At 40.8% G+C, this 19,849-nt stretch overlaps 1 protein-coding gene across 4 annotated transcripts in view; it reads left to right on the top strand.

The window, feature by feature from the left end:
* STON2 (stonin 2) overlaps positions 1 to 19,849 on the top strand; it is a 144,633-nt gene that overhangs the window by 25,050 nt on the left and 99,734 nt on the right. For all 4 annotated transcript variants that reach the window (XM_019461933.2, XM_019461932.2, XM_019461930.2 and 1 more), the window contains 2 exons: positions 10,400 to 10,672; positions 12,507 to 12,791. In XM_019461933.2, the coding sequence (XP_019317478.2) occupies positions 10,585 to 10,672; positions 12,507 to 12,791 (373 nt within the window). In that variant the 5' untranslated portion in view covers positions 10,400 to 10,584. The remainder of the gene's footprint in view (positions 1 to 10,399; positions 10,673 to 12,506; positions 12,792 to 19,849) is intronic.

Below are 19,849 nucleotides of genomic sequence, written 5' to 3'. Positions count from 1 at the left end.
TTTGGAAGAAAGCTTTACAGAAATACATATAATCTATGCAGTCTTAGTTTTTTTTCATCCTTTCTTTCTTCCCAGTTTTCTTTTTGACCTTTAGATGCTTGTCTTTGATCAGAAAAAAGCCGAGGCCTGCTTTGGGGTTTGGAATGGGCACTAGGATCTAGTTTGAGATGTTTCTGCATAAACCCCAGACAGATGGCTGGATAGCGTTGCCAGTAGCCTCAAAACCCAACAAGTGGGTGCAAAGATTTCCAAAGTAGCCATCTTGTTGAATATATATGGCAGAGAGATACAAGAGGGAGATGGTTAAATTCTCAGATTTAAATTACCTTTTTGGATCACTAACCGAATAAGAATTATGTTACAGTAGTATAAACCATGGCTCCTCTAACAAAATAAAAACATTTTCTCAGCTCTGAAGGGATGGAATTAATCCATATAGCTACATGAAACTCTCCTTTCCTTTTCATATGATGTATGAAAGTTTTCTAAAACTTCTAATTAACATTTCCAAGACATCACTATAAAATCACCCTAATGTAGATTATCTGAACTGGACTTCTTTTTTCTTATTAAAAATGATTACAAGTCAGAAGGGAATGTTTCAGGGGAGGACTTTCAATTTGGGCTATAACTGGTAACATACTAGTCCTTTTGCAGTGAACAACCGTGAAACTACTGGACCACTGTATGAGGCAACTGTTTTTAAGTATTGGTCAACAGAAAGCACAGTATTTCAATCGTGAGAGAAAGCAAGCTCGTGAGGTGAACCTGATGATCACCTTGGCTCTCTTCCAGGGGAAAGTTTTCTGACTGCAGCATTGTATGCTGGAGTCTGCACTGAGCACAGCAGTCCTGCTGAGCTAAGGAAACAGAGATCAGAGTCTGGGACAGCGAAGCAGCTGGAATCTGCTGGGCAGGGCATTAGAGAAGAGAGAATTGCATGGGGAATGGGGGAACAGAAGTGTGTCTGGGTGTACCCAGGGAATCCTTGGCCTGGCTGGAGTGCAAATATACAGACTGAAACCATACGAGATTTCTCAGAAGTGGTGGCTCCAGGGTTGAGAATGGGACAGAAATACTAGAGGTCAAGCAATATTGGGAGATAGTGGCAGTCCAGCCTAGCCACATTGAAAAGACCTCCTTAACACATTCTAAGCATCCAGGAAAGATAGAAAGTCTGTGTCTTAGGGGTAAGAAACATGCTTTCAACCAAGGTTGGTAATTTTTTAAATAGATTTAGGTAGTAATTATTCTAGATCTTATGAGCTATACAGCATCTGTTATAACTACTCAATTTTGCTATTAATAGGACAAAAGAAGCCATAGACGGTATGTAAATGAATGGGCATGGTTTTGTCTCAATATAATTTTATTCATAAGGAAAGGCAGAGGGCCAGACTTGGGTCATGGCTGTAGTTTGCCAGCTGCTGCTCTACAGTAAGACCTACTCTAAACCCACCCTAACAAAGCCAGAGCTGTCAAAATCTGCCATGGAGATTGACTTTGAAAGTTGAGATCTGCAGTCAGAGGAGCTTAGGAGACATCTTCGGCTTTTCACAAATTCATCCAACAAAGTGGAAGGCCAAGCCCAGACAAGACGAATGTGAGCAAGCAGTTTGACTTCTGGCAAAAATCAACTCTGCAGAGTTGATTGTCTTCAAATTCAGAAATCTTCTGTGTATCATCAACAATTAGTAGGCATGCAAAAAAATAGGTAACTATTACCCCTAGTCAAAAACAAAACAAAACAAACAGTCAATAGAAACTAATCTCCAAATGGCCCAGATGTTGGGTTTGGCAGACAAAATCTGTAAAGGAGGTATTATAAATATGTTCAAAGAACTAAAGGAAAATATTGTTGTAATGAGAGAATATATAGGGCATCTTAGCAGAGAAATAGAAACTATAAAAGTATCTAATGAATCTATTCTAAAATAGAAAAGTTGAGTAACTGAGATGAAAAATTCACAGGATAAGCTAACAGGAAATGAAGATGATAGAAGAACCGATAAACTTGAAAACAGATCAGTAGGAGAGGAGATAGAGAAAGGGGGCAGAAAAACGTATTAGAGGAAATAGTGACTGAATTTTTCCAAATATAACAAAAAAAATGACATACAGATTCAAAATAGTACACAAACTTTAAATAGGGTAAGTTCTAAGAAAACCACATCTACACATATCATAGATAATTGCTGACAACCAAAGAGAAAGGGGAAAAATTAACAACATAAGAATCAAAGTCAACTCCTCATCAGAAACAATAGAGACCAGGGGCTCCTGGGTGACTTAGTTAAGGGTCCAACTTCAGCTCAGGTCATGATCTCGCAGCTCCTGAGTTCGAGTCCAGTGTCAGGCTCTGTGCTGACAGCTCAGAGCCTGGAGCCTGCCTTGGATTCTGTGTTTCTCTCTTTCTTTGCCCCTCCTCTACTTGCACTCTGTCTCTCTGTCTCTCAAAAATAAATACACATTAAAAAAAAACTGAGAGCAAAAGATAAAATACTGAAGAAAAGTCAACCTCAAATTCTCAAATTCTCAAATTCTTCTATGTCTACTGAAAAATGTTCTTGAAAAAAAAAGATAAAGAATGGATTATTTTAGAGCCATGCTGTTCAATAGAAATATAGTCCAAACTTTTCTAGTTGCCTTCATTTAAAAAATGTTAAAGGAAACAGGTGAAATTAATTTTAAAAATATGTTCTTTTGGACCTGGTATATCTAATATATTTTTAACATGTAGTCAATATAGACATTATTAAATAGGTATTTTACACATTTTTGTATGCTTTGAAATCTGATATATATTTTATACATAAAGAACAAAATTTATTATTTTATTTTATTTTTTTATTTTTAAAAATTTAAATCCAAGTTAACATATAGTGTAATAATGATTTCAGGAATATAATTTAGCGATTCATCACTTACATATAACACCCAGTGCTCATCCCACGAAGTGCCCTCCTTAATGCCCATCACCCATTTAGCCCATCCACCCAGCCAACACCCCACCAGCAACCCTCAGTTCTCTGTATTTAAGAGTCTCTTATGGTTTGTCTTCCTCTCATTTTTGCTTCCCTTCACTTATGTTCATCTGTTTTGTTTCTTAAATTCTACATATAAGTGAAATCATATTTGTCTTCCTCTGACATTTCACTTAGCATTGTACACTCTAGTTCTATCCGTGTTGCAGATGGCAAGATTTCATTCTTTTTGATCACCGAGTAATACCACATCTTCTTTATCCATTCATCAGTTGATAGACATCTGGGCTCTTTCCATACTTTGGCTATTGTTGATAGTGCTGTTGTAAACATTGGGGTGCATGTGTCCCTTTGAGTCAGCGCTCCTGTATCCTTTGAATAAATACCTAGTAGTGAAATTGCTGGGTTGTAGAGTAGTTCTATTTTTAATTTTTTGAGGAACCTCCATACTGTTTTCCAGAGTGGCTGCACTAGTTTGCATTCCCATCAGCAATGCAAAAGGGTTCCTCTTTCTCTGCATCCTCGCCAACATATGTTGTTGCCTGAGTTGTTAATTTTAGCCATTCTGACGGGTGTGAGGTGGTATCTCATTGTGGTTTTCATTTGTATTTCCCTGATGATGAGTGATTTTGAGCATTTTTTCATGTGTGGGTTGGCCATCTGGATGTCTTCTTTGGAGAAGTGTCTATTCATGTCTTTTACCCATTTCTTCACTGGATTATTTGGTTTTTTGGGTGTTGAGTTTGATAAGTTCTTTGGATACTAACCCTTTATCTGATAAGTCATTTGCAAATATCTTCTCCCATTCCATCGGTTGCCTTTTAGTTTTGCTGATTGTTTCCTTCATTGTGCAGAAGCTTTTTATCTTGATGAGGTCCCAACCGTTCATTTTTGCTTTTGTTTCCCTTGCCTCCAGAGACTTGTTGAGTAAGAAGTTGCTGTGGCCAAGATCAAAGAGGTTTTTGCCTGCTTTCTCCTGGAGAATTTTGATGGCTTCCTGTCTTACATTTGGGTCTTTCATCCATTTTGAGTTTCTTTTTGCGTATGGTGTCAGAAAGTGGTCCAGGTTCATTTTCTGCATGTTGCTGTCCAGTTTTCCCAGCACCACTTGCTGAAGAGACTGTCTTCATTCCATTGGATATTCTTTCCTGCTTTGTCAAAAATTAGTTTGGCCATACGTTTGTGTGTCCATTTCTGGGTTCTCTGCTCTGTTCCATTGATCTGAGTGTCTGTTTTTTGTGCTAGCACCATATTGTCTTGATGATTACAGCTTTATAGTACCGCTTGAAGTCTGGAATTGTGATGCCTCCAGCTTTGGTTTTCTTTTTCAGGATTGTTTTGGCTATTCAGGGTCTTTTCTGGTTCCATACAGATTTTAAGATTGTTTGTTCTGGCTCTGTGAAGAATGCTGGTGTTATTTTGATAGGGATTGCATTGAATATGTAGATTGCTTTGGGTAGCATTGACATTTTAACAGTATTTGTTCTTCCAATCCATGAACATGGAATGTTTTTCCATTTTTTTGTGTGTGTCTTCTTCAGTTTCTTTCATAAGCTTTCTATAGTTTTCAGTGTATAGATTTTTCACCTCCTTGGTTAGGTTTATTCCTAGGTATTTTATGCTTTTGGTGCAATTGTAAATGGGATCAATTCCTTGATTTCTCTTTCTGCTGCTTCATTATTGTGTATGGAAATACAGCCGATTTCTGTACATTGATTTTATTTCCTGCAACTTTGCTGAATTCATGGATCAGTTCTAGCAATTTTTTGGTGGAGTCTTTTGGGTTTTCCACATAGAGTATCATGTCATCTGCGAAGAGTGAAAGTTTGACTTCCTCCTTGCCAATTTGGATGCCTTTCATTTCTTTGTGTTTTCTGATTGCTGAGGCTAGGACTTCCAATGCTATGTTGAGTAATGATGCTGAAAGTGGACCTCCTTGTCAAAGAACAACTCAATTTAGACTGGCCACATGTCAGTACTTACTTTGTGTCAAGTGGCTACTGTATTGAAATTGGATAGCACAGTTTTATCTATCTATCTACCTATTTATTTATTTAATGTTTATTCTTTTGAGAGAGAGTGTGAGCAGGGGACGAGAAGATAGAGAACCCCAAGCAGGCTCTGCACTGCCAGTGCAGACCCTGATTTGGGGCCCAAACTCACAAACTATGAGATCATGACTTGATCTGAAATCAAGAATTAGATACTCAACTGACTGAGCCACCCAGGCGCCCCCTAAATTGGATAGCACAGTTTTAGATCAAAGAGAAAAGGGGATGTATGTGTTGCCTTATATCTAGAATGTTCCTGAAGTTATCTTATGTAAAGAGGTTAAATTAACCTTACTAAAACATTTACCTGCTCAAAGCCCTAAAGAGTGACAAAATAAGTTAATTTGTTCATTCACTAATTTCACCATCTACTCAACATTTAATAAATGCAAGACCCTATTCTAAGAGTTGAAGACATCAACAACAAAATAGTCCCCTTTTCCAGGGAGCATACAGGCTAATTGGCATGAGACCCACATTAGCAAGTAATTTCATTATAATTTGGTAAATTAGTGTAAGTAAGATACCATCAGCACATAGACGATAGGGACAAGTGGAATTAGTGGAAGTCAGGGAAAGGTACCATATATCAGAGTTCTTGATTATAAGCAACTGAAACCAACTCTGGCTAACATAAGGAGAGGAGTCTGTGGCTATGAGGGCCATTGAGGAGTTTGTAAGCAGAGCCATGGCATGGACATTTCAGGTTTTAAGAAGAGTACTCTGGCATAATACATTGGGTAATAGGTTGGAGGGGTGTGACCATGAAGGCAGGGAGACAGGTAAGACACTGGTGATTATCTGGATGAGAGACAATAAGGGGATGAATCAAGGCATTGGCAGTGGGAATGGGAAGGGTAGTTTCATGTGTTCAAACTCATTCTAAGATTGAGAACTGTCACTATTCCAGCCCCTCCTTTTCCAGTGCACTCAACACCACTCCTACCATCTCCTGTAAACAGAACGTAACTCACTGTCAACTAGACATACCAGTCCTGTTCCCCCTCCCTAAAATGCCTTTGCCCCTCTGCTGTCTTGCTAAGAGCCCTCCCTTCCAGTTTAAGGTGTAGCTCATGACCACCTACTGCTCAGTAGTCTCTTAATACGTTTATGCTCTGCTGTCATTGTTTTGAGGGATCACCTGTCATAATAGGTTAGAGAGCTTACTGGGTTAGTGTTTATGTTGCCGCCATACCCCCCTGCCATCTGCTTTGAACTACTTGAGGCCAGTTCTTGTTTTCCTTGTACGTTCAGGCCCTAAAATGGGCCCAGCACAGAGAACTCAGTACATGTTTCTGATGATGCTGCCCCCTTACTTTGCATGGAACACTGAGGTCCTGTTGTGACCAATAGCTTTCATCTCCAAGTTCCTTGTCAGTGTGGTCCAAGGAGCATTCATCTCCTGTAGGTACATTTCTTCGGTCACTCTCCACCCAAACCTTTGGCAGCTTAACATTTCCCACTGAACTCTTCTCCTCAGCTGTTAAGGCTACCAATTCTCTCTCCCCACATTTCCCCAGTAAACACCTCAGCTCTCATCAGACTGACCTCTTCACCCACCTAGAAACAAGCCCACAAAGGTCTGACTCTTAATCTTCACTATATTAATGGTGATCCTTTGTCCCGGGGATGCCCTCAAATATCCTTACTCCTCCCTTCCGGTGGCCCAGAACAAAGGATGTCCTTCAGATCCAAGAAATCTGCTCAATTCTTTATGGCTCCAGCCCTTAGAGATCTCTAAGTGGCGGAGCAGCATTTTTGGTGTGTCCTCCAGCAGGATTATTCCTGGATTTGTTGTGTTTGCTCTTCTGTGTCTCCAGCTAGATTGCAAGCTGCTTGTGGGTCACTGTTTCAAAGGGTGCTTAGTACATTTCCAACACATAGGACTCATGAATGCGTATCAGAGGATTGGCACAAGATAGATCTATTTCTGCGACTCCCATCTTTTCAGCCAACTGTTCTCCACCCCCGGATTTTAGTGTGTAAGGCCGCCGAGAAAGAAGCTGCTCTCTGAAGTGGCAAGCCAGAGACTGCAATGAAATTTGCAGTGTCTCTTGGTCAGTCCTGCTGCTGATACTGAGTCACGACCATTTGTGGTGATTTTCAGCCTAACTTTATGATTCACATTCTAAAAATGGGGTGAGGTTTTTATAGAGAAACCAATTCTAGTGTGAACTTAGCCTCACAATTATTGGGTTCCTCTGTGGTTTCTAGCTGCTAGCACAGCACCCACAAGGCCTAGTGTCTCATGATTTATTAGATGTGGCTGTTTCGTGGCAGATAACTAGAATCCATTTCACTGGGTTATGATAAAGGGTTCCCTGTAACAAATTTGTTCCACCAGGCTTTCTTGGGACTGCTTATTATCAACAACCAGCTTGTATCTAGATCTGAGATGGACAAGCTAAGGAAGGGTAGATAAATCCTTGGGACTCTTCTTTCATTCATACTTTCTGAGTAGTGGTCTTGATTCCTCAGCCAAAGTGTGCTTGTATCTCTAAAGAGGAGGTTGAGTGCTTGACTCTGCTTAACATCTGGGAGAACTTCTCTAAAAATGATTGAAAAGAGAAATGACTAAAGCCAGAATGTGTAAGTGACAGAAAAGGGTGGTTTCATGAATTTGTATTCTAGTCCCAAGACTTCTACTAACGAGCTGTGTAACTTCTGGCAAGTAACTTAATAACAGCAGTGGTTATAGCTGACATTTATAAGGTGTGTGGAATGGGGCCTGGCAGGCATATAGTAAGCCCTCTGTAAGGTTACCTGCTATTATCATTGTCATTGTTACAGAGTGTTTATTACTCCCAGTACTAAGCACTCAGTATGTATTATCTCTCTTAATCCTTAAAATTATGAAGTGAATTTTCTTATTCCTTCTGTACAGAGGTAAAATGAGTCTTAAAAGCTGCAGAGGATTCAAATCCCAGGCCCATGCTTTTATTCTCTGTTGCTACATTTGATTTCCTTGGACCTCAGTTTACTCATCTGTGAACTTGAGAGCTGGACTGTTGGTCTTTAAAACCTTTGAGCTCTACAATTTCTAGGTATTTTTTCCCATTACCCTCGCCCTTTTCCTTTTCCTCTTCCCTTGTCCCATCCCCCACCCACACTCATCTGTGAATTTCGCTGGATTCATCATCACGGGGTCAGGAGGATGTTTTCCCCACTGAGCTATGATGCTGCATGTGTCAGCACATGAATTTGTATTGTGGCTTTTTTGTTGCTGTTGGATCTGGTTTACATACTGCTGTTATTGGGAGAGGAGGAGTCTGACTCTTCAATTTTGCTGTCTTATTGTGGCCTGCAGCCATTACCACACTGAGTGACGCTGACGTCTGATGGCACTTGAGAAAGGCTTTATGGGAGAAGCCTGCTGGTGTCAGCTCTTAGGGTCTTTGGGCTTCTGCGTGGTTTTCTGGTGAGATCTGGGTTTGGAGCATTGCACTCTCTGGGCTGTTTGCACATGTCTGGTCTTGTGGTTGGTAAGAATCTTAGGAGAGGGACTTGGAAGAGAGATTGCCAGGCTTTCCATTTTCTGTACAGCTGGAATGCCCTGGCAGATTTCCACATGGGGAGTTCCACTGATCATTTCATTATGGTTCCATTGCCATTGATGTTTGTAAAGTGCTTTAGTTGGACGATAGTCTGCATATATTCTAGTACTGTTTTTGTGGCTTTGACCCAAAGATCAGAGTGTTTTGGCGCCAGAAGACCCAGGTTTAAGGGTGTCATTGATAGCTTGGTGCATTGAACACACCTGCTTAATAGGGCCTCTAATTGATCATTCTGTGGATGGGATCTTATAGAGGAAAAAAAAGAGTCCATTTGTCACTGTCCTGGGATGTGTGAATTCTTCCACTTGGAATCCTGGAGGAAACATCTTAGGGCACCAAACAAAGGCCTGGAAACAACAAAAATGTTGGATAAGTCACTCCTCTCACCCCAAATTTCTTCATCTGTAAAGGAATATATAGTTAAATGTCTTACTCAACTAAAATGGCTATCAAATCAAATGAGGTATGGTATGAAAATATGTTTCTGAAAATTATAAATGTCTGCAAGCAGTTATTTTTAGGGAGTATTGTACAGCAAAACTGTTTTAGTTACCAAAAAAGGCAAAAACTATTACATATTTCTATTCAGATTAAGCCCAGCATAGATGATTTATAGCAGATAATAATCTACACTAAAATTTCCTCAACATGTTCTTTGTGTTATACACCAGTCAGAAGACTGTGAGTTAAATTGTTCTAGACTAAAATGAATATTGTGAATATTCCATTAATAAGAACTGGTAGTGTTCAGGGCAGATGGTAACTCTTTTGTGGAAACACATTAATTTTGCATTAATTCAGATTTCATTAATTTATTATGAGAGCAAGAGCTAGGTTCAAGTTGTAAATGGACATTACTAGTACAAACAGAATTATAAGTCTATTAAGTCTATTAAGTTCTATATACATAGAACATAATTGCAATGTGAGTAAAGGCTAGACTTTTATGTACTATTTCATAGTAGATTGAAAATGGGCTAGATTGAAAATATGTTTCTTTAACTCACATGTTTCACTAAAGCAAATATTCCCTCCCCCTTTACTCCAAATGAAAAAGATGACTCCATTTCTGTTTTTCTTGATTGGTAAACCATGCTTGGAGGTACCATCTGGAGATGGTTGGGTTTCTGCCAAGAATTTAAATCAGGCCTGCAAAAAAGCTACCTGCCTAACGCAAGAAACTGCATTGATTTAATAGGAAAAAACAGGCTTTTATTTTACTGTCCTGTAAAAGAAAGTGAAAGTACTTTGAAAAGTTTTAATTTTTGTTTTACCATAATGGCATTATATTACAAATAAAAGTATGTCTAAAATATGATAATTGGGGAAATTTGGGAATCTAATTGCTAAAATTTGCATGATTATTTGCAAGTCTGATATGAAGTCACGTACAGAGATCTTAATGCTAAAGGCAGATACAGTAAAACCTTGGATCGCGAGTAACTTGTTCTGTGAGTGTTCCGCAAGATAAGCAAACATTTCTAATAAATTTTAACTCGATGAACAATCGATGTCTTGTAATACAAGTAGTATGTGACACCAAACGTCACATGATCACAACTGAGCCAACGGATCTTGAAATTTGTTTTGATAGACAAGTTCTTTGGATTACAAGCATGTTTCCAGAACAAATTCTCACAAACCAAGGTTTTACTTGTACAAGAATTGGGGACAAGACAGGGCAGAGAGAAGGAATACAAGTTGGAAACTCTCCAGACCCCCCTGTGGGCAGTGTTGAAAACCCTGGACCTGTGTGTATTGGATATAAGGTGACAGTTGTCATTTTAACTTTTATTATTTTTTTACACAGATTTCTGCTTGGCAGATTAGCCAGACAAGAAGGGCCAATCTATCTACGTTCTGAGTGCCGCTGTCTACAAGACCCTCATAACAGAGCTGAGGCCCAAGTCCAGCGTGCCACCATACCCCACCCCAGACATTACTCTGGGGTCTGCCCAAGGCCATCAGTGTGAAGATGACCAGTGCCTTCCTAGCATGACTACCTTGGACCATGTGATTGCTACCCACCAGTCAGAGTGGGTCTCCTTCAATGAGGAGCCACTCTTTCCTGTTCCTTCTGAGGGTAAGGAACACTTTCATTTCTTAGGTGAAAAGATTAGCAAAGAACCATAACTGTTTACGATGACTTCTACTTGATCATTCTTTGGGTGGGATCTTAATATGTACAAAAGAGCCAGTGTGTCACCTTCCTGAGGTGCAGATTCTTCCACTTAGAAGCCTTCTTAGAAGCCTTAGGAACCTTAGAATCCCAAACAAAAGGGTCTGGAAACAGCAAAAGTATTGGCTGCTTTCTTCCAAGGAGCATAAACTTCGTATTTACAAACTACTCTACACTTGGCCTTTTAGGGTGTTCCTCCCACCAGCAATTTGGATTTCCTCAGTTTCTAAAGTGCAGTTGCGGAGAGTGACAGGTGTTAGAGCCAGACTGCTTGGGCCCAAATCCTGGCTCTGTCACAAATAAGTGATGTGCCCTTGGGTAGATTGTTTATTCAACTTCTTTGAGCGGTAGTTTATCTGAGCAGTAGGGGCAATCACAGTCGCTTCCTCGGGGTGGCTGTGAGGGTTACATGAATTAATATATGTAAAGGACTTAGACCAGTTCCTGGCACACGGAAAGAGCTCAGTTAATTGTCATCCATGATCATGATAAAGATGGCTAAATGACTTCCAGGGAACTGGTGCTCAGGGATGAAGGTCAAGGTAGGGGTCAGGAGATATTTGCAGAGCCTTGTCAGCTGGTTCTGTTCCACTGCAGCTACTGCTGTCAACTGGTATCCGCCCAGCTTCACTTACAGCACCTGGAAAGTGTGAGTGTACAGGTGAGCTCTCCAGGATGGAGCCACGTGGCTCTTGAGTCCTTGAAATGTGGCGAGTCCAAATTGAAATGTGTTTGAAGTATAAAATACCCACATTGAATTTCAAAGACCTAGCGAAAGTGAATATTTCATTAATAACGTTTATATTAATGACATGTTAGAATCATACATTTTGAACACACTGAGTTGAAATTTATATTAGTAAATGTAGTTAACCTCTTTCTTTTTACTTTTTTTAATGTGGCTACTAAAAAATTTTAAATTACATATGTGGTTCACCTTTTATTTCTCTTGGGCAGCACTAGTCTAAAGGGTTTGGTCACATGCAGATGGACTAGTTTGGCGAAGGATGAGAGAAAAAAGTTTTATATTCTTTGATTTTTAAAAAGTTTTCATGTAATAGAGCTTGACTACTTTCGGTACACATTTGATAAACTTTAACACGTGTATAGATTTGTGTAACCACCACCACAATTAGGACATAGTTCTTTAAGAAAAAAAATTTTTTTTGAAGACTGTGAAGTGTTCCCGCGCCAATAAAGTGCTAGAAAGCTAGGGGAGAAGCTTCTGGGCCTCATTCAGCTTATCATTGGTACGGAGTTTGCACCTGGCGGTCTGCAGACGTGTAGTTTCGACTGCACAGAGGTTAAAGTTTGAATTTCAAGGTGTTCAGTCCAGACGGATGCTTTCTTGTTCAGTGTGAGTGTCTACCAGTCCTTGTTGCCTTTTGCTTTCCTCATTCGACTCAGTTATATTCCTGTTTGGCCTCTATAAACATTTTTGTCTGTGACTGCCAAGCACTGGAATAGGCACTGGGGTCAGAAGAGTGAGTAAGACTGGAAGTCTCAGCCTGCCTGGATACTGACTGTGGACATGCAGAGGTTATCCTTTGTACACATTATTAAGGAAACACTCCTTGGGCATAGAGACAGATGGGCATGGCTGTTTCTTCACCCTCACCCACCAGAATGGTGAGTCTTGTGATCACCCCTTACCTATCCTTGGTTTTTCCTCCATGAGACAGTTTTGAAGAGTGGCCTCCCTCACATGATTGATGGCAGTGTCTGGTATCTGTTTCAGGGGGCACCGAAGAGCACCTCCCAGGACTGTCTTCTTACTCAGACCGGTCTGAGAGCTCCTCCGGGGAGAACCATGGGGCACATGGAGGCTCTCAGGAACTTTCCCACTCAGAGCAGGATGACTCCTCTGAAAAGTTGGGCCTCATCTCTGAAGCGGCGTCCCCTCCTGGGAGCCCCGAGCAGCCCCCACCTGACCTGGCCCCGGCCTTCAGCAACTGGGTTCAGTTTGAAGATGACACACCCTGGGCCAGCACGTCACCACCTCATAAGGAAACAAGGGAGACAGGTGGGAGGCTGTGAAGGGTTCTGACTTAGGTCTGTGCTCACCAGGGAGAAGTGGGTGGGGGCTGCCAGGGTGCTGGTTTACCAGAGCCCTCTGGCACTGGCCATACAAAAGAGCTGGCAGAGATCTCATCTGACTTAATTCTACAACTAGTTTTTGTTAACAAAGCATATGGAAGGATTAATGTGTTCTGGGCCATTTCTTGCTTTTTATACTTGTCCCTGGTTGTTAACTTGTCTTTGGAAGAATGAATATTTACTTATCTCTCTATTAGGTATTGCAATTATATTTACCCAGCACCTAAATTATAAGCTCCTTACAAGCAGAAGTGAATGCCTTTCAGAGCATGGACCACCATCAATTTCTAATAGAGTCACTAGTTACATATGGATATTCTTGTGTCTCAGACCTGTTGAATCTAAATCTTCAGAGGAAGGGACTGCTGTTAATGATAATTCTCTTATTTTTGTGGCATTTAAACAGCGAGAAGCTGCACTGGGGAGCTTAGTGAAGCCAGAGGAGTTGTTAGTCCCCATCCTGGTGACCTGGCTGCTTATTTGATTGTGTACCAAAGCATACCAGCACTGATTGGATAACTTTTGTGACTATCTTAGTTTTCTGTTTGCTGCATAGCAAACTACCATAAACCTAGTGGTTTAAACAACATAAACTTTATTATCTTATATTTCTGTAATTCAGAAGTCCAAATGGGCATCACTGGACTAATTCAAGGTGTTGGCAAGGCTGCATTCCTTCCAGGAGGTTCTGGGGAAACCAGGAAATCTGTTTCCTTGCCCTTTCTAGCTTTTGGATGCTGCCCACATTCCTTGGCACATGGTACCTTCCTCTGTCTCCAAAGCCAGCAATGTTGCAGCTCTCTGTGCCTTTCTTCTGTAGTCACATCTCTCACTGATTGACTTCTGCCCATCTCTTCTGCTTTTAAGGACCCTATGACTACCTTGGGCCCACCAGGATAATCCAGGATAATCTCCCCATCCCAGGGCCCTTAATTTAATCATATCTGCGAAGTCCCTTTTGCCATGTAAGGTGACATATTCACAGTTTTGGGGAAGGATGTGGATATCTTTGCGGGGGTGGGGGGCATTATGTTGCCTACCATAGAGCCCTACTAGAAAAAAGCATGGTTGGTATTATTTTTGTGGGTGGCTTAAATGTTTTGCTAGTTTTAATTTTTAAAAATAATCCTTTTTGTTTTCAAACATGTTTTCAGCACCAATAAAACAATTTAAGAAAATATAAAACATAATTTTATATAATAAATACTTCAATTTTTACATAACAATTCGCATGTTATGTATACCTTTTCACATTTAAACATCAGATTTTTCAGTGAATCATTGGTGAGAGAGCCATGACACTCAGAGCAGCAAGGATGAAATGACAGGTCCAGACAGGCTTCCCAGTCTTGCTGGTGGGAGGAAGTTACCTCTACTGAACACCTAATGCTGGCAAAACAGTGGGCTGATTAAGCATTTATGCATGTGGGGAAGAGTTAACCGACATTGGGGAGTGAATCAGTACAGAAATATTTTCCTTATTTTAATAAGGTATATTTACCAAATACTTTCTTAGGCACCGTGCTCAGTGTCTTAACTACATCATCTTAATGCACCTCTTAACAACAATCATATGAGGAAAGCATTAACATTATATTGGACATGAAGAGACTGAGACAGACAGTGGTTTAGGAATTTGCCCAAGGTTGTATGCTGGCAAGTGGCAGGGGAGAGCTTCAAAGCCAGGCAGACTGGCCCCAGGGTCTTGGAACAGTCCAGGGATGCACCATGACTTAATTTGCTCCCATGTCCTCCTGTTCCTGCTATGGTTTTCTCTGCTCCCTCATTCTGGGAGGCTGGGGAGTTGAGGATAGGTGCAATGGTGTTTCTCTACTCACTTGCCCCAAAATGGCCCTGCTTTCAGGTCACTGCTGTATTCATGGCATTCAGATTTGCTCACATCTTGTTCATACCTTACCGTTAGCCTCAAAGATTTCTTGGTGGTTCAGAATTATGTAAATGATGGTCGTATAGATGGTCAGTTTGCTTCAACTCTTCACCACTTATTTTTGCAAAACTAACTCTGGGATTAGTCCTAATTACGTTGCCTCCATCTGACTGAGGATCTTAGCTTGCCATTGATAGTGCTTTTGACATATTTTTAAAACCTTATCCTTTAATGCAGCAGTTCTCAAAGTATGGTTTATAGATCACTGGGATTGCCCAAAAGTCTCTCAAAGGGTCCTTGGGGTCAAATTATTTTCATAATAATTCTAAGATTGCCTTTTTCACTGCATTTGAATTTGTATGGTACAAAAGTAATGGTGAGTAAAGATTCTGGCCACCATGTACCCATACTAAAAAAAGAAGTCAATTTCAACATAATATCCTTGATAAAGTAGTAAAAATTATTAATTTTATTGAATTTTATTAAATCTTGATTCTTAAATACATCTTTTTAATATTCTCTGTGACAAAATGGCATAAAGCACTTCTGTGCCATACTCAAGTGTAACAGTTATCTTGAATAAAAATGGTTGTCTTGGGAAAAAAATTGGGTTAAAATTTTTTTTAAATGTCTATTTTTGAGAGAAGGAGAAAGCATGGTGAAAGGGCAAAGAGAGAGAAAAGGGACAGGGAATCTGAAGCGGGCTCTGTGCTGACAGGAGACAGCCCAATGCAGGGCTAGAATTCACAAACTGACGTCATGATCTAAGCCAAAGTTGGATGCATAATTGAGCCATCAAAGTGCCCCTAAAATTTGTTTAATAAAAAAATTCATTTAGAAAATCAGAATTATTTTAAAGTTATTCAAATTTTCATTCAAAAATGAAAATAACGCAAAAAAAATCCTTGATGAACAAAGTATCAGTATTTTAAAAAATAAGATTCAACCTATACTTGCATGACTGTCTCACTGGTACCCTAATCCTGGCCCTAGTTCCAATAAAATTTTATTTACAAAAATAGGTGGCTAAGTCTGTGGGCCATAATTTTCTCATTTGATATTTTTAAAATACCGCATTTAAAATGTTATTTGATTCCTGAGATTTTTGTTACCCCCTAAATTTTGCACCCAAAGGGAGTTCCTCACTTGCCTTACCCTAGTCCCAGGTGTGCATTGTAATAAGGATATGGGATGTATGGATATTACTATAGAACAAATCAAGAAATGATAGTTTTCAAATGTGTTGAAAGCATTATGTTGCCTTGAAAATTGTTCAGACAACAATTCCATATGTTTCCACATATGAAGATTTAACTCAGCCTTATAGAGGTAGAGCTCTCTGCCTTAGGGGGAGACTGTAGACTGGTTTCACAGCAGACTTGAGGCTCAATGTGTGGGCAACAAGCAGGAATAAACCATGTTTAGGGCCAGCCCTAAATATTACCTCAGGTAGTATTCTAGGGACCCAAGAACCATGTGTTAAGCATCAGAGTGGTAAAGAAAATGGTAATAAATCCAAGGCTCCAGTCCCAACTCTTCTGCCAATACCCAGCCTTGACCCATCAATATCTCTATTACCCAAACCAACCTCACCCATGTATGCTAATTCCCTCGTGGATTTCCTTACACAGATTGGGTTTGACAACAAGGCAGAGTGGTTGGTAGAGCTAAGGTCAACATGATAAGGAGAAAGGAGGCTTCCACCCTCTCAACACAGATAATGCAGATCTCTCCCAAGATAGACAGTTCCATTCTGACAGCTGTCAGGCAGCTCAGATTTTGATTTAAATTCAACAGATTTGAGAACTTGTGCAATGTCAATAATATCTCATACGTAACTGCAAGCATTACACCAAAATAACACAGATCTGTGCAGCAAGTATCCTCATAGTGATAGAGACAGTCTGAGGTTTCTTAGAATCACTGCTGCCTGCTCTATTCTTTTGGTAATACTCAGTTTGGTAATACTCAGCTAAATAATGGCCCCCAAAGATATCAGGACCCACTCCCTGGAACCTGTAAATGTTATCTTATTTGAAGAAAAGGTCTTTGCAGATGGGATGAAGTTAAGGATTTTGGGGGGCACCTGGGTGTCTCAGTCAGTTAAGCATCTGAGTTGGGCTCAGATCATGATCTCATGCTTCATGAGTCTGAGTTCCGCATTGGTCTGTGTGCTGACAGTGTGGAGCCAGCTTGGGGTTCTCTCTCTCTCCCTCTCTCTCTGCCCCTCCCCTATTCTCTCTCTCTCTCTCTCTCTTTCCCTCTCTCTCTCTCTCTCTGTCAAAATAAATAAACTTAAAAAGTTAAGGATTTTGATAGATAATCCTGGATTATCTAGGTGGGCCCTAAATGTAATCACATGTATCCCTTATAAAAGGGAGGCAGAGGGAGATTGTGCCCACACAAAGAAGACAATGCAAAGACAGAACAGAAGGGTATTTGAAGATGGCGACCTTGTAAAGTGGAATGTTGAGGCCACAGTCAAGGGATGCTGGCAGCCCCCGGAAGCCTGAGGCCTACGCAAGCAAATGTGTTCTTTCCCAGAGCCTATGGAGGGAGTGCTTGCCAGGCAGGTATCTTGATTTCCACCTAGTGATTCTGACTTCAAACTTCTCGCTTCCAGAACTGGGAGGAAACAAAGTTCTCTTGTTTTAACCCACCAAGTTTGTTACAGCAGCCACAGTTAACTAATGGACCAAGTGTCCAAAATCCTAAAGCAGAGCCATTTGCATAAGGCTGAAAATGAGTCAGTCTGGGCTAGAGGAGCATCTGTAATAGTGCAGGCCATTTATTAAGTAGATGTGTTAGCCGGTATGTTTTACTTTCAAACTTGACAGCCTTTTATAGTTTATTCATTGAATCACCAAATATTTATTAAGCATCTCCTCTGTGTAGTTGTCATAGATGCAGACATTCATATACAAAGCTGAGTAACATAAGTGCTCATAATTTAACAGAAGCCCATTGAGCTTCCTGGGTCCTCTAGTATGAAACCGGAGCCAGCCTGTGCTTCCATGATTTCTCCATCTGCCTCCAGTTGACCATCTTTCAACCACTGCATGTCTTTAAAAAAAAAAAAAAAAAAAGCTTTCCACTTCATGGTAGCTAAAAATCTGAGGCTTCTTTGAGAAAACAAAGGAAGAAGTGGATGTTGGGAGAATTGCTTGCCTAAAAGTTTCATTTTATAGCCAGGCCTGTCTATCATCTCTTCTTGGGAAGGATGAAAATTAGAACTTAAAGCATTTCCCCTTGTTATATATCCATTGATTGTGGGTCTTCTCCAGCGCTTTTGTTCAGTTTTGCCCTAGATCAATGGTGCCCACTTGGAGAAAGCTATGTGTTGGCTGGGTGGCCAACTTCTACAAAATAAGTGTCCATCTGGTTCTTTTCAGTTTAATCTGACAGTATAGAAATGGTTTGTCCATCAATTTCTCATTTATCCACTTTAAAAAATGCTTCTCTTAGTTTATTAGTTTCCAGCTAGCAGACGCTGGGCCTGTTTTCGGCCGTAGCTGTGTGTATCAAGTGAACTTTTTTTACTATGGGCAGCATGTGCGTGAAATGGAGAGATGTTTGCTGTGCTGTACTGAATGTGCAGAAATTGGGAATCTGTTGGTGGACTATGGAATATGTCAGCGTGTCTCAAGGCATGTAGGTGGTGAAGTGCAGCCACAAATAAGGAAAGTCTGAGTAAACTGTTTGTGGCTTCAGCCATTTTCTCATTCACAAGAGTATCACATCAGTATCAGCAGAGCAACACTCATTCCTAGAATGTAGTTGCAGCTTTTCTGTTTTTTTCCCATTTTATTTCCACGTCCTGTTTGCTTCTGTTACATGCTTAGCACTTTCTGATTGGACAGCTCTGTGTCAGGAGAAAGGGGAAAGTGTTTCTTCTACCCCTCAAAATTTCTTTGGGCTAGTCTAAATTGACATGAGACAGGGGCGCCTGGGTGGCTCAGTCAGTTGTGTCTGACTCTTGATTGTGGCCCAGGTTGTGATCTCAGGGACCTGTGATCGAGGTCTGCACCGGGGTCTGTGCTAAGTGTGGAGCCTGCTTGGGATTCTTTCTCTCTCTCCCACTGCCCCTCCCCTACCTCTCTCTCCTAAAAAAATTGACATAAGAAATTAATGGGAAAAAGTGTAACTTTGTGCTACATACACAAGAGGCTCATAGACTGGTAAAATGAGGTGTATATGCCATCTTGAGCTAAGGAATGGGATAGGGCCTGATGCTTCAAAGGGGAGGAGGGCGATTCACAGGATGGTAAGAAGAAGAGTAGATGTTTAATAATTAGATGCCTGCCCTGCCATGCAGACAGGTCACTCAGATAAAATTTATCTCTGGTAATAACTCTTATTCTGGGAAAGATACTCCATTTATTTATTTTCTTTTTCTTTTTTTTGTTTATTTTTGAGAGAGAGCGTATGCTTGTGTGTGAGATGGGAGAGGGGCAGAGGGAGAGAGAGAGGGAGACAGAGGATCTGAAGTGGGCCCTCGCTGACAGCAGAGAGCCTGACATGGGACTTGAACCCATGAAGCACCCATGAGATCATGACCTGAGCCAAAGTCAGACACTTAACCGACTGAGCCACTCAGGCACCCTCCATTTAGATTCTTCTAGGTGGTTAAGGGAGGGGCAGACGTTTCTCTTGAGCCTTCAGGGTCTTTAGCTCAGAATAGTCCACATGCCAAAGTGGCACATTTTGAGGAGACTTGTTCTGAACGCCCTCAGCCCCATCCCATGCAGCCTCTTTGTAAATATGTTTTCATGAGACAACCATGATGTAGACCTAAAAGAAATAGGGAGGATGAGAAAGGAGGATACGTGGAACTGATTAACTAACACCATTGCCAGTCTGGATTTCTGGAAGCAAACAGTCAGCCTTACTTAGCCAGCTGTTCCGTGCCTTCACGTCCGGGCTGGCAAGGAGTAGTTGGGAAAGACAGTGCACGTGTGCACACATGGAGGAGTTAGGTGGAGAGATGTTATCTGGGATACTCCTTTTCCATTCCCCCAGCTCCTGTTCCTCTACTGTCCATAGTTTTTCTGGCAAATGAAGAGCAGAAAACAAAAGACTTACCTTTTAAGTTATGC

This window comes from Panthera pardus, unplaced genomic scaffold, assembly GCF_024362965.1.
Source record: "Panthera pardus isolate Hobbes unplaced genomic scaffold, ASM2436296v1 HiC_scaffold_24, whole genome shotgun sequence".
NCBI lineage: Eukaryota > Metazoa > Chordata > Mammalia > Carnivora > Felidae > Panthera > Panthera pardus.
This window is presented reverse-complemented; position numbering and strand designations above follow the sequence as displayed.